Raw genomic sequence first — 15072 nt, forward strand, 5'->3', positions numbered from 1 at the left:
AAATAGTTTTATCACACATTTATACATTTCGGTTTTATTATAAGTATGCAGAAATAAACTGGCAAAACAAGAGTTAAACATAACAGTTATTAAATATCTGACGTCCAACACTTTAGAAGTGAATTTCTTTTTGTTTATTTGCAATATATATATATATATATCTTATCATAGATATAAACTCAAAATGTACTTATTAAGCTTAATAACACTAAAACATTGGTGCTACATGAAAATAAATATGACCAAAGAATTGTACAGGAACTATTAAAAGGTTGTGCGAAAGAAAAATGTGTTACACTGTGTAGTTAAGAAGATTAATAAATGATTTCTATGTTTTATTGGTGTTAAGGTCGACGGCGGCACAGGGGTCTTATAATATTTAATGTCCACTATATTATGATTATCTCATATACTGCACCGTAACTTTAATAACCGCATTAACTCATCCACTGCACTCTAACTTCAACAACTGCATTAACTCACCTATTGCATTGCAACTTTAATAGCTAATGTCAATCATTTATGCTTTACACTTAAGTCACTTGCACTATTGTTTAGTCTAAATGATTATCTGTTCATAGCCACCTGTACATTAATGTTCATAGTGTTAATGCTCGTACTCTATAGCCATCTGTATATATTGTTCATAAGAACATACCTACTGTAAAATATTTTCATAGTCCATACCAACTGTATAATATTTTCCCAATAATGTATTCTGTTATAGTTATTCTAGATCAACTGTCATAGAAAACAATATATGCGAGTTGTAGAAGTGTGACGCAGCACTGCATGTCTGGTTTGTGACTCTCTTTAGTCTTAGTGATATATCTTAGTGAACTATTGCTGGTTACAGTTTTTACCTTCAGTATATTTGTATTTGTGTTACACTGTGTCTTCAGTGTAGTGTCACTTTGCCCAGAACAAGTTTTCTCTTGCCTCTTATCAATAAGCTTCTTGAAGTAAAAGTTGATTTAGTTTTTCTATGAAGTTCTTTTGGCTATTTTTCATATGTCTCTGTTTTTGAAAACCAAAAGCTGTGAAATGTTGTGTCATCATGGAAGCTGAATATAAGATTAACACAAACTAAACACAAACAAAAAACAGGAACATTTACATTTACAACAGCTCCAATCAAGTGAAAATGTGGGAGGAGCTATGACATCACAGGTGAGCGAGATCTTCCAGTGAAAATGAAACTAAACTGATGAACAACAATCTGCTTTATTTCTTCAAAAACAAGATATCTGAGACTTTCAAAGACGCTCATGATCACATCTGATACTCACTCACAGGTAACACCATGAAGATATATGAGAGATTTCTCTGAACAAGTTTGTAATGTGTTTTGCTTCAGTGGGCTGTGTGTCTTACTAGAGCACATTAGACAAAACCAGATGAATACACACGTTTAATGAGTTAAATGACTTAAACTAGTTAGATATGAACTGAAATATTAACAGAATTTTATTAAACAAACTGATTCATTGTAAAGTTTAGTTTGTGTTGGTATTGTATCACACGACTGAAGACTTAAAGAAACAGGAAGTGTGTGAACTACAGACAGAATGAAAAACACAATAAACAAGAAGAGAAATACATGTGAACGTTAAATGTGTTTATGAATGAAACATACTGAACGTGTGTTTTATGTTCTGAAATATACAATATAGTTTAAGCTTTGAGAAGAGACAGAATCTTTAAATATTTAAAGAGAAGACGTGTGATGGCAGAAACTTCACCAACATCATCAAAACCAAGACAAACCAGGAGAGAGAGTATGGAGGAACCTCCATGTAAGTCAACAACACAAAATGAATAAATGTGTAAATTATTTAATGTGTAAAATCCTATCAATGTATTTACATAAATGTTTAATCTGTCAGTGATGAATGTTGATGATTTCTCAGCTCTGTCATCGTCCAGTGTTTCTCTGACGGAGGAGCTTCAGTGTTCTGTGTGTCTGGAGGTGTTCAGTGATCCAGTCAGCACTCCATGTGGACACAACTTCTGCAGGAGCTGTCTGAAACAGTGCTGGGACAACAGTCGCATCTACTCGTGTCCAATGTGTAAAGAAACATTCAGTAAAAGACCAGACCTCAAGATCAACACAACACTCAGACAGGTTGTGCTGCACTACAACGAAAAGTTCAGTGTGAGAAGATCTGAAGTTCTCTGTGACATCTGTGATGAGAGAAAGCTGAAAGCCCTGAAGTCCTGCCTGATGTGTCAGACATCTTACTGCGAAACTCATCTGGAGCCTCATCATAGAGTCCCAAACTTCAAGAAACACAAACTGATGGATCCTGTGGAGAATATAAAGGACTATATATGTCAGAAACATGAGAGACCTCTGGAGTTCTTCTGTAGAGATGATCAGACATGTGTGTGTGTGTTCTGTACTGATGGAGACCACAAGAATCACAACACTGTTCCTCTAGAAGAGATGAGTGAAGAGAAGATGGTTTGAGTCAATAACAACATTAAAACATGATTTAATAACCTGTTTACCTGTGATCAAATGTGTCTGTGTGTTGCTGTCTGCCTATAGACTCAACTGAAGAAGACACAGACAGACGTTCAGCAGATGATCCAGGAGAGAATCAAGAAGATTCAAGACATCAAACACTCAGCACAACTCAGAAAAGTAAGTTGAAGAGAAGAAGTGTTTGTCTTATAAATAAAGATGATGAATGAAAACATGATTGTTTCAGAGAAGCACAGATGAGGAGAAAGCAGCTAGTGTTGAGGTCTTCAGCGCTCTGATCAGATCCATTGAGAGATGTCAGACTGAGCTGCTGGAGATGATGGACGAGCAGCAGAAAGCAGCAGAGAAACAGGATGAAGATCTCATGAAAGATCTGGAGCAGGAGATCACTGAGCTGAAGAGGAGAGACAGTGAGCTGGAGCAGCTCTCACACACTGACCATCATCTCCACCTCCTACAGGTCAGTCTCTCTCTCTCTCTCTCTCTCTCTCTCTCTCTCTGTCTCTCTGTCTCTCTCTCTGTCTCTCTCTCTCTCTCTCTCTCTCTCTCTCACTCTCTCTCTCTCTCTCTCTCTCTCTCTCTCTCCTCGTGCTGAGTGATTTCTTCTCTCTCTCCTGCTGTAGATCGACTCATCCCTGTACAGACCTCCACACACCAAGAACTGGTCTGAGATCAGTATGAAGACTGATGTGAGTGAGGAGACTCTGAGGAGAGCTCTGACTCAACTGCAGGAGACTCTAGATGACAAACTCACTCAAACTGGTGCGTCATCTGCTATAGAAACAGTTATAAATCCTTATTATCTGTCATTGGTTAAAGGTTTCTTAGTTGATTTATTCATGATGTTTATTGTTATTTGTGTTGACAGTGTTGAGGAGGATGCAGCAGTTTGCAGGTACAATGTGTGATCTTCACTGTTCTCAATAATACTTTACACACACATACTCACCTCTACAATTATAAATACATCAACATCTTTATATTGATTCATATTCTCTGATCTCTCAGTGGATGTGACTCTGGATCCTGATACAGCTCATCCAAGACTCATCCTGTCAGAAGATGGAAAACAAGTGAGACATGGAGATATTAGACATAAACTCCCAGATCATCCAGAGAGATTTGATCAGTGTGTCAATGTTCTGGGTAAAGAGGGATTCTCTTCAGGGAGATTTTATTTTGAGGTTCAGGTGAAGGGAAACACTGACTGGGATTTAGGAGTGGCCGGAGAATCTATTGACAGGAAAGGAGGGATCACATTGACTCCTCAGAATGGATTCTGGACTGTGATTCTGAGAGATGGGAAGAATTATATAGCCTGTGCTGGTCCCTTTGTCTCTCTGTCTCTGAGAGTGAGTCCACAGAAGGTGGGGGTGTTTGTGGATTATGAGGAGGGTCTGGTCTGTTTTTATGATGTGGAGAACAGATCTATTATCTACTCTTTCACTGGCCAAACTTTCACTGAGAAACTCTTTCCTTTCTTCAGTCCAGGTCTTAATGATGAAGGTAAAAATTCAGCCCCACTGATCATCTCACCTGTTCATTACAACAAATGACTTTACTAGAATAAATATGAATTAAAACTATTATTCCTTAAAATCTGATTCATATTTTCACACTAATGTTCAGTGGTCATCAATATAAACAACTGAATATAATATCCATTTCTAGAATGGTCTCTAGTTGTCTTTCAGCTTGTAAACTCTTGTGCCAGATTTAAATTCTCTGTTTCACAGCTTTATTTTGATATATAAGCCCTGATCTTCCTATAGTTACTGTCTCTTCAGATTTGTACAAAAGAAAACATTAAAGGTTGAACAGACTTGAACCACCAAACGTTCTCAGTCCTGATTCTCCATCCCATTCTGCATTATTTGTATATTAAACACGTCAAACTCTTGAACTCGTCTCAACGTTTTTACTAAACATCCCAACGTTTTTCTATCGGCATAAACAGGTGAAATAAAAACACGGAATAACACAAAACCTTCCTTAAATGTGCATTGGCACAAGATGGAGATCATGAACACGTCCTGTGTTCTCCTCTCAGATCTTCTGTACTCATGGAGTAAACTGTAATGTCCTGATTTCACAAATGAATGTCATGAGATGATGTGGAGCAGAATGATCATCATCATCAGCAGCAGGATGAGAGTGAACTGTGAGGACACATCACCTCCTGAACCCTTGATGTTCACTCTGAACCTTCAGTCCTGACAATATCTCGCTCAGACAATAGATCTGTCATCCAGAAATCAACCATCACTTGAATAATGTTAGAAATCAGAAATGATCAGAGAGGAGCATCATGTTGTGTCTTGTGTGATCTTGGACGATCTTTGAAAAACAAAGGATATTTTGTACATTTCTGTTTTGATATCTGGATGACTGTAGAAAACGGTTGGCAGCGATATATAAAGTCAAATCTCACACAAAATCTGCTGATCTGAACCAATTCAAACATTCCTCATTTCCATCTTTATACGGCTTCATGTTATTTCAATGACATTCAAATAGTTCTAATAATTGTCTAATAATCCTATTAATTGTATTAATTGTTCATCATTTATATTGAAAAATAAAGATGGCAATGATGGAATCTGGAAACATGAAGAGAGAGGAGATCAACAAACACTAAAAACACGAATCCAACTTTCATTTCACTTCTTCTGTAGTCAGAATATTGACGTTCCCTCCAGCGGACCAACTTGCAAGATGAGCAAAATAACAACAATCCAGCACATTTGGAGAACTGTACTTTTATATTTTAATCTCACAAATAAATAAGAAACAAATCTAAGCGAGATCTGATAGGAAAGAAAGCAGCTATTTGTAAGAAGTGTGCAGAATTTGTTCACTCCAAGATTGTGGTTTGTACGTTTGTGAGGTTTCCTCAGATACAGACGCCGCTAATATTGTCCTTCTCATGAAAAGATCAGATGTACTTTATATACATGTACATAAAAAAAGAGTGAGGTAGATAAAGTTAATGAAAACAAAAAGTCCCCAAAGTTGTGAAAAAAGCACAAAATAAGTCAAATGTTGCATTTAATCGGGTGAGATTACAGTGATTCTAAACATATCACAAAAAATAAAATAAATAATGGAAATAAAGTCAGGATGAGGGAAAGAAAATGGTTTTCCTTAAAAGATTTCTTCCCAAAACTGGCGCTCGTAGTCAAATCTGTCTGTTAAATGTATTAAATAAGTGATCTATGTTACAAACACAAGTTCTGCATAGAGACACTGAATCATATCTGTGTATCAGACTCTGTTTGGAAGAAAATAAACACAGAGTTTGTAACATCTGAAAACAGTGACAGGATCAGTCAAATGAAACGCATGACATGAGTTTATATTTAAGAAATGAAAGCTTGTGTAAATATGACAGAGGAATGAACGGTGAGACTGGAAAACGCTGCGAGCTTTGAGGAGTTTGACCTGAGAATATCTGTTACTCATGAATGTGATGACAGACACAGTGTCGAGATGTTAAGAGACTCACGTTTGCCATCATTCTGGATGCTGGACATAGAAAAGCATCTCCATCAACAGATACCAACATCAATGACATAAAAACACAAACATGAGGACTCGCAGGTTTTCTGACAACAGTATGAACTGTAGAAAACTCTTATTATAAACAGAAGGCAATAAACATCTTTACACGGCAGAACTGAATTTCTGTACCTCACTCTCTTTTCTTCTTTAGCAGAACTATAAGCATCATGAAATGGACCGTAGTGGAAAGATGCAAAAGATTACACCTGAAGAACCTCCTTATATATTTATATAATATGTATAAACCACAAAAGAAAAATAAGAGTAAAATAGCAGCTTAGCAGATTTTTTCAGCACAGACATACAGATGATCATCTGAAGTGTAAAAAGGTACAAAAGTCTGATTTACACAAACACGCATCACCTCCACAATCCCACAAGTTACCACTAAAACACGTGAGAAACTTTGTTTTTAGCCGAATCTCTTCTAAATATCTGTTGCAACATTTTGGGTACCATGTTGATTTTGCATTGTTTCACGACGCCTTTTGTTTGAATCCGATCCAAATAGTTTCTTCAAGAACACTAAAAAGGTCTGAAAGATATTCAGCAGTGTTAAAAACATGGAGCGTCAGAGTCAGTTTAGAAGTTGATGCCTCTCAAAATCTCAAAAGTCGAGTGAGAATGTGTTGAAGAAACTATCTGTATAGAATTTGGCAACAAAGGAAAACACGCCGGTAGGTTTGAGAATTTGTGTGAGGTGACTTTGCAAACGTACATAACTTGTGTTGGCATCCCAAGGAAAAGGAACTCGCACAAGTTTCTCTCATCTGTTTTATAAACTGTATCATATCTACACACATCTTTGGAAACTCAAAGACAAGACCGAGTGCTTTTGTGTCGATACAAAGATATGCAGATTGTGTAATGTCACTGTACCACTACTGACTTGATAGACCTTCAAACCGCTTTAGAAGTATAGAAAAATAACAAAATGAAAACAGTCAGTCTATCAGGTTTATGGTTTCAGTGATTCAGTCCATCTGCAGAAATAACAAACCAGTTTATGTCAATCAATTCAATAGAAATACACAAAAAAGCAAAGAAATCCAAACTTTGCATGTTGAGGTGATTGAAAAGGGATTGATCAGACTCTTGTATCGTTTTTTCTTTGTGTCTCTCTTTATTATTTTTAAATATATTTCTCCCGAAACCACACAGTGGCTTGACAGTCAAAGAAACGTGTCCAAGTGTCAGTCCAACAAACGTGACCTAAAGGAAACGGACCGCCGATCAGCAGGCCGACGACTGGGGCAAGGCACGCTCGTTCTTACGGCCTCCGTTCATGTGAGTGTAAGACTCAGTCTCGTCACTCGGGCTCCCGAGAACCACAGAGGGTCCGTTCGCCACGGGCGGGTGTTTGTCCGTGGAGCAGGGGGAGGAATGGGGAGATGACGGGCCGGCCGAGCCCTGGGGTCCGGGGGTACACTGATGAGGAGAGGACAGGGAGGAGGAGAGGGGTTGGAGGCTGGAGGACGGCTCCAGAGGAACATTCTCCATGGCTTTCACATTCTCCAGGTCCAGCTCTTCGGTGTCGGGCGGTTTGTTCTCCTCGCTGTGGAAGAAGCTGGTCTCTTTGAAGGCCTGATCCAGGTCGTCCTTGATGCTGCTGATGATCTCCAGGAAGGATGGACGCATTTTGGGGTTGTACTGCCAACACATGCGCATTAACTCAAACCTGAGAATATACAAACATGAAAGACAGAGTGAGTAGAGTAGAGATAGAGACGGCTGTTCATTTTTTATTTGACAGAATTCACTTAAAATGTTTTTATATATCACTTTTTTACAATGTTGCTATGTTTTAAAGCAGCTTTACATGAAATGAAAACAGAATTCAGGAAAAATTATAACTCACTGTATAGAATAGAATACATACATAGAATATATTTGTTACCTTTATATAGAACACATAATATACACATATATATATATACACATATACATACACATGTATGTATATATACACATGTATGTATGTATGTATGAATTCAACATAAATAAATAAATAACATAATTAAACATTTGAAGTTGCGAAGTTTTCACTGTTATGAAAAACCAGCACGCTTGTCGACCCCATAGTGTTAAAAAGCTTAAAAATTATTTGAGTTGTTTTGACATTGTGTGTTCTCATAATAACATATTGTACAAGTGGATAAAGGCTTCTGTAAATGAAATACATACTATATATTATCACAGTCCTTCTAAAACCTTGAATGTCCAAATTCGCTGTTTTTCAGGATATGGATGAAATACTGTGTTGTTTATGTTGACAAGAACTTTTTAATTCGTTCTATTGGCTGTTCTAAAGGTTGACCAATAATAATGATGATGGAAGACATCCGTACGAAATATAGAGATACGAGGTTTCAGAAGGAAATAAGCCCCCATTTACTTTCCATAGTCATTTTTATTCACACTATTGAAAGTCAATGATGGCTTATTTTGAGATGAACTACTCCTTTAACTACAGTAAAATCAGAGAATCTCAGAGGGAAGCTAAACTAGACTAAACTAAACCGAAAGGAAGAATGTGAGCAAAACCAGAGAAATTCAACTTGATATTTAAAAAATAAAGAAAATCTAGGAATCCAAAGTAACAAATTCTAATAAGTTTAGATGAACATGTTTATTTAAAATTCAGTTTAAATAGATCAGATTGTCTGTTCAACTACAAAGAATTTAACACTTGATCTGGTTTTTGACGTTTTTTTTATTGTTTTCTGGAAGAGCAAAAATAAAGAACTTATTGTTTCCTTTGCGTGAACATTTCAATTGTTTAAGTAAAAATCAATGTAGGTCAATATTGCTCTTTATTATTGTGTATGGTACTGGTGCATAACATTTTTTAAATATTTATAGTGCTTTGGCAACAAAGTGTAGAAACTATTCCTGAACTAGCTTTTTATATAAAATTATAATAGACTTTATTTGATTATTTGATAAATATACATGGATGTTGTGTTGATATGGAAAAAACGATCTATCCATCCATCCATCCATCCATCCATCCATCCATCCATCCATCCATCCATATTTAATACATACAATGGGGCAAAAAAGTATTTAGTCAGCCACCAATTGTGCAAGTCCTTCCCCTTAAAAAGATGAGAGAGGCCTGTAATTTTTATCAAAGGTACACTTTGTCTGATTTTTAAAGAATTTATTTGCAAATTATGGTGGGAAATAAGCATTTGGTTAATAACAAATGTTCATCTCAATACTTTGTTAATCCCCTTTGTTGGCAATGACAGAGGTCAAAGGTTTTCTGTAAGTCTCCAAGGATTCAATACACAATTGCTGGTAGTTTGGCCCATTCCTCCATGCAGATCTCCTCTAGAGCAGTGATGTTTTGGGGGCTGTCGCTGGGCAACACGGATTTTCAACTCCCTCCAAAGATTTGCTATGGGGTTGAGATCTGGAGTCTGACTAGGCCACTCCTTCTTACGAAGCCACTCCTTCGTTGCCCGAGCGGTGTGTTTGGGATCGTTGTCATGCTGAAAGACCCAGCCACGTTTCATCTTCAATACCCTTGCTGATGGAAGGAGGTTTTTACTCAATCTCACGATACGTGGCCCCATTCATTCTTTCCTTTACACGGATCAGTCGTCCTGGTCCCTTTGCAGAAAAACAGCCCCAAAGCATGATGTTTCCACCCCCATACTTCACAGTAGGTATGGTGTTCATCTCAGCATTCTTTCGCCTCCAAACACGACAAGTTGAGTTTTTACCAAGAAGTTATTTTGGTTTCATCTGACCATATGACCTTCTCCCAATCCTCTTCTGGATCATCCAAAGGCTTTCTAGCAAACTTCAGACAGGCCCGGACAGGTTTTGGCTTAAGCAGGGGGACACGTCTGGCACTGCAGGATTTGAGTCTCCGGCGGCGTAAAGTGTTACTGATGGTAGCCTTGTTACTTTGGTCCCAGCTCTCTGCAGGTCATTCACTAGGTTTTTGCTCTTGTGATCATTTCGACCCCCACGAGGTGAGATCTTGTGTGGAGCCCCAGATCGAGGGAGATTATCAGTGATAATCATTTTCAAATAATTGCTCCCACAGTTGATATCTTCACACCAAGCTGAGTACCTATTGCAGATTCAGTCTTCCCAGCCTGGTGCAGGTCTACAATTTTGTTTCTGATGTCCTTTGACAGCTCTTTGGTCTTGGCCATAGTGTAATCTGACTGTTTGAGGTTGTGGACAGGTGTCTTTTATACAGATAACAAGTGGATGACAGAGGAGCCTCTTAGAGAAGAAGTTACAGGTCTGTGAGAGCCAGAAATCTTGCTTTTTTTGTAGGTGACTAAATACTTATTTTCCACCAAAATTTGCTGATAAATTCTTAAATAATCAGACAATGTGATTTTCTGGATTGTTTGATTTTATTTGGTCTGGGCAGAAAAGCCTCTTGTGAACGATCTAATAGTCGTTGGATATCCATTTTTTGTACCTAATCTTTTCTGATGCACAGCCCTGTACTTACATGATATAATATCACATGAACAGCATGTTTATAGCTCCTTAGACATACGACTGCCAGCTGCGAACATGCCAGCAAGTCCAAAAACAGACTCGTATCCAGATGCAACCTAACGCATTCCACGCCAAAGAAGACTCAACCCTGGAGGTTCCCACAGATCAATAAACTGCTTCATTTTAATTCAAGTTAGTCATCTAAGTTTCCATATCGAGAATTGTAATTGCTGTTATTATAATACATGGTGATACAATAGAAAATGTTGCCTTTAATCTATACTGATTATATTGTTTTAAGGATTATTTCAGGCCAAATAAAGATTCTCTTATAATTTACTACTCCTTTTGCCATCCCAGGTGTATGACTTTTTTTGCCGAACTCCGTTCTTTTTAAAACGTTGACCGTCTTATTGTCTTTATAATGAACTTGCATGGTCCCTTCTGCCAGAAGCTTTCAACCTGTGAGGTGCATCCTCATTTTGGGAGAAACAAGGGTGGTGCAAGCATACAGTCGAGTGAATCAGCTGGTAATGTGAACTTGAAAGTCTTCAGTCATCCACCAGAGGGGGCTATCATTCTTTCTAATGAATTGGATTACAGTGCTAGGAATCTAATGTGAATTATAAGAGAAGTTTACTTTTTTGATGTTTTTTAACAGATTTTGTGAGATTCACCCCACTGTGAACAAAAATACAGATAAAAAGAGACTTACAGCATATCAGGACAGTTGTCTGGTTTGTCCAGCAGTCCTCCCTCCATGACAAACCGCAGTACCTGCTCATTGGACATGCCTTGATAGGGCTGCTCCGCCAGGGTGGCTATTTCCCACAACACCACCCCAAAGGACCTGCCGGGAAACGATACAAAAAGATCGAAATAGATCCACAGCAACTGAAGTGTCAAACCACAGGCCGGCGATAAAAGTGACTTCATGTAACTCGTGTTGAGCTTGTTTTTCCAGTCACTGGTGATTTCTGAAAGGTACGTTTAATACGGTTTAAAGTTGACATGCTAAAAGTGGTTTCTTCAGAAATTGTACAAGAAAAGAGCTTCTTGTAATGCCTGTAATGTGTCGTTTTAAATACGTTTAAGTCATATGTTTCATCGGAAGCCTTGGAAGAAAGAGGGAAAGAAAGACAGATAGACAGGAAATGAAAGTAAAATGAAAAGAAATAAAGAAATAAAAATAAAAGTAAGTAAGAGTAAGCAAGTAAGAAAGAAAGAAAAAAAGGGAAGAGAGAGAAAAGGCTGAAAGAAAGAAAACGTCAAACAGAAAGACAGAAAGAAAGAAAGAAAGAAAGAAAGAAGAAAAAAAGACTAAACAAAAGAGCACTGACCAAAAAACAAAAGAAAGAAAAACAAAAGAAAGAAGGAAAGATAAAAACTGCATGAAAGAAAGAATAGTGAAGTTAGATGGATAGAAAGAAACAAACCGAGAAACAAAGACAGACAAACAGACAGAAAGAAGAAAGAAAGATAAACAACAAATTAACAAAAGAAAGAAAAACTAAAGAAAAAAGGAAAAAGAAAAACTGCATGGAAGAAAGAATAGTGAAGTTAGATAGACAGAAAGAAACAAACCGAGAAACAATGACAGAAAGAAACAAACCGAGAAACAATGACAAAAAGAAAGAAAGAAAGAAAGAAAGAAAGAAAGAAAAGAAAGAAAAGAAAGAAAAAAGATAAACAACAAATGAACAAAAGAAAGACAAAACATTTCCAATAGAAAGAAAAGCTTGAATGAATTAAAGAATAAAAAACAACTAGATGAAAGAAAGAAACAACAAATAAGAAAAGAAAACGTCTAGTAAAAGAATCACCAAGAGCCTTGTTTGAACTCTATTTTCCAGCCACAACATTCTGACATCAGACGGAAATCGTGACGGCACATTTGTCATTGTTGATGATACATTTCTCCCTCCATCCAATCTCTGTGTAAAGTTCACCCAACATTCCTTATTCTCAGGGCGTGTCCGTGACCCAGACACACAGCGGCACACATGAAAACCCTTCCCAACACCTGCAGGCAAACTCCAGGTCCTGAGGACATCGGATCTTTAACACAAGACTAACGGCCGAACCTCCCAGCAGACGCATGAAGACGCCGCAGCTGCTGCAGTTTCCCTACAAACACGCTCTAGACTCCCTGAGGCTTTCTTTGAACGTTTGTCAGCATTTGAGAGAAATGTTTCTAGCTCATATGAGGGCTGATGAGGCTTGATTCCCGGCTTCATTTAAAATATATGGAAAGACGTTGTGCCTCATTTCCCTCCGCATAAACGTGTGCACCATGTGATGGAAACTGCGTGTTGATGTGTGCAAGTGTGGTTTATATGTTTCTTTCAGCTGGACGTGACTCAGCGGTGGTCAATGGGCCGATCTTCGCTCTACTACAGACATCTAAGAGTGTCGTTCTACAGCTACGGAGACTTACAGTTTACTAGAAATGTGTCTCGGCGGATTTCAGATGTAAACACGCCGAAAAAAATATGAGTGCTTACCACACATCTGACATGGTGGTGAAGACTCCGTCTTTGAGGGACTCTGGAGACATCCATCGTACCGGCAGCAGTCCCTTTCCTCCTTTCCTGTAGTAATCGGTCTCATAAATGTCCCGTGTCATGCCAAAATCTACAAATTAAAGACAAATTTCTGTAGTTTGACTTGAGATTTAGCCAAGCAAAACTGTGCACATACACCATTGAATCATCAGCAATCCGTTAAACATTAAATAGTGTATATGCATCTATTAAATAATTTATTGACTTTTAAAAGGGATGTAGAAAACATATTTTCAAGGAGTTTTTGAAGCCAACTGTCCAACAAATACACAAAACACAATAACTCTGAAACACAATGTTGCGAATAAGATAAATAAATACGTTTGAATATGTAAACGCTTATACTGTTGTTTTCGTTTCATCACGTACCGCCAATTTTGACTGTAAAATCCTCGGCCACCATACAGTTCCTGGCTGCCAGGTCTCTGTGAACAAACTTATTGGAATTGAGGTACGACATGCCATCTGCGATCTCTCCTGCCATCTGAATCATCTTCGACAGCGGTGGTAGAGGCAGACTGGAGGGGCTCTGAGAGAAGAGAATGATAGAGTCAAACATATAATTTTATTTAATACTGTTAAGCGAATTTACAGCTTCAATTACAATGTGGTAGAAAAATACTCATTTTGTATGAAAACGATTTTCAAGAACAATCCATAACTATTCATTCAGGTTTCATGAGGCATTTGCCTGTATTCACCTCTGTGGAGCGTAGCGAACGTAGATAACTCTTCAGATCGCCACGTGGCATCAGCTCCATGATCACCAGGGTGGGCTGACCCTGCGAGACCACGCCCAGAAGACGAACCTACACCAATCGGAAGACACGGATGTAGCATAACCGACCAATTGACAACATATTTAAAGGACGTTGTGTGTTCTTGGACTAACCACATGGTGACAGTTGAACTCCTTCATGACGGACGCTTCATTGAGGAACTCGATCCGTTCGTTCATGCTTGCTGATTCGTTCACCGTTTTGATGGCCACCTTTGTTAACGGCTCGCCTTTGACGACGCCTTTGGCGATGCCCTCGTACACCATACCGAAAGAGCCTTGACCGAGCTCCCTGCACAGGGTGATTTTCTCTCGCTCAACTTCCCATTCATCGGGCACATACACTGCACACAAACATTGCAGAAAGTGGACAACTAAACACATATAAAGCAATTTAAACATGCTTATTACACGGCTCGTTGGAATGCTTGATTCTGATTGGCCAGTTCCGACATTTGCAAGTTCGTTATTCCCAGATAACAACCGCACAAAACTAATAACACACAGTAACCTGGATGCAGCAAGTCATTTTTACAGGTTTGTTTTGACACATTTAAATATAAAAGTGTCTTGTAATAACACACACACACACACATATATATATTACTACAATATGATGATATCGTAAATAATTCATAATAAATATACTAAACAATTCACCTTTTATAAATAATCATGATATACGCTGTTACAATACATTGCGATAACCATGAAAATTAAAACATTGGTTAGCGATGTTTTAATATCATGGTTATTGGTGTTTTATTACTATGATATGATGACATGGTAAACAAAAAAGTCACCTTATATATAAAGACACAAAATTCAAGAGATATCGCGATAATATTCACGGTTTAATAAAACCTTCTACATATACACAGAAAAAAATATAGGTATGTAACTGAAAGAGTTTGACACAGTATAACTTAAAAGTTAAAGAACACAACCCTCAAGAGACAACTTAACGTAATCGCACAATAAAATAAGATACATACAAATATCATACATGTTGACGCAGGTCAATTAGACCTTGAAAAGATTAATATCTTTGCAATACATTTAGAACTTTTGTATCACGATATATTGTAACACAGCTAGTATGGACTGAATACTCACTGTCTGCAGCACTGAAATATTCTGGATTAACCGAAGCATACAGGACCCCATTTCCAAGCCTGTCACTGTTTCTGTGGATTTCAAAACAATGA

The 15072-nt window shown here is 37.8% G+C and overlaps 2 protein-coding genes across 2 annotated transcripts in view; one reads left to right on the plus strand and one right to left on the minus strand.

The window, feature by feature from the left end:
- The first annotated feature begins 1149 nt into the window (after positions 1-1149).
- Positions 1150-4389, plus strand: LOC306900389 (E3 ubiquitin-protein ligase TRIM39-like). Its single transcript, XM_079467314.1, has 8 exons — positions 1150-1295; positions 1674-1796; positions 1911-2464; positions 2552-2647; positions 2715-2948; positions 3112-3250; positions 3357-3383; positions 3497-4389. Exons 2-8 carry the CDS (start codon positions 1727-1729, stop codon positions 4042-4044), a joined length of 1668 nt encoding a protein of 555 aa, XP_079323440.1. The 5' UTR covers positions 1150-1295; positions 1674-1726; the 3' UTR covers positions 4045-4389.
- An 845-nt stretch (positions 4390-5234) lies between these two features.
- Positions 5235-15072, minus strand: part of igf1rb (insulin-like growth factor 1b receptor) — a 63731-nt gene continuing 53893 nt past the window's right edge. The window contains exons 15-21 of the mRNA XM_079461854.1: positions 14981-15051; positions 13979-14208; positions 13788-13895; positions 13456-13615; positions 13027-13156; positions 11238-11372; positions 5235-7727 (exon numbers count right to left, since the gene is read on the minus strand). Of these exons, the coding sequence (XP_079317980.1) occupies positions 7283-7727; positions 11238-11372; positions 13027-13156; positions 13456-13615; positions 13788-13895; positions 13979-14208; positions 14981-15051 (1279 nt within the window). The 3' untranslated portion in view covers positions 5235-7282. The remainder of the gene's footprint in view (positions 7728-11237; positions 11373-13026; positions 13157-13455; positions 13616-13787; positions 13896-13978; positions 14209-14980; positions 15052-15072) is intronic.

Source organism: Barbatula barbatula (genome assembly GCF_947034865.1).
Source record: "Barbatula barbatula genome assembly, chromosome: 1".
Taxonomy (NCBI): domain Eukaryota; kingdom Metazoa; phylum Chordata; class Actinopteri; order Cypriniformes; family Nemacheilidae; genus Barbatula; species Barbatula barbatula.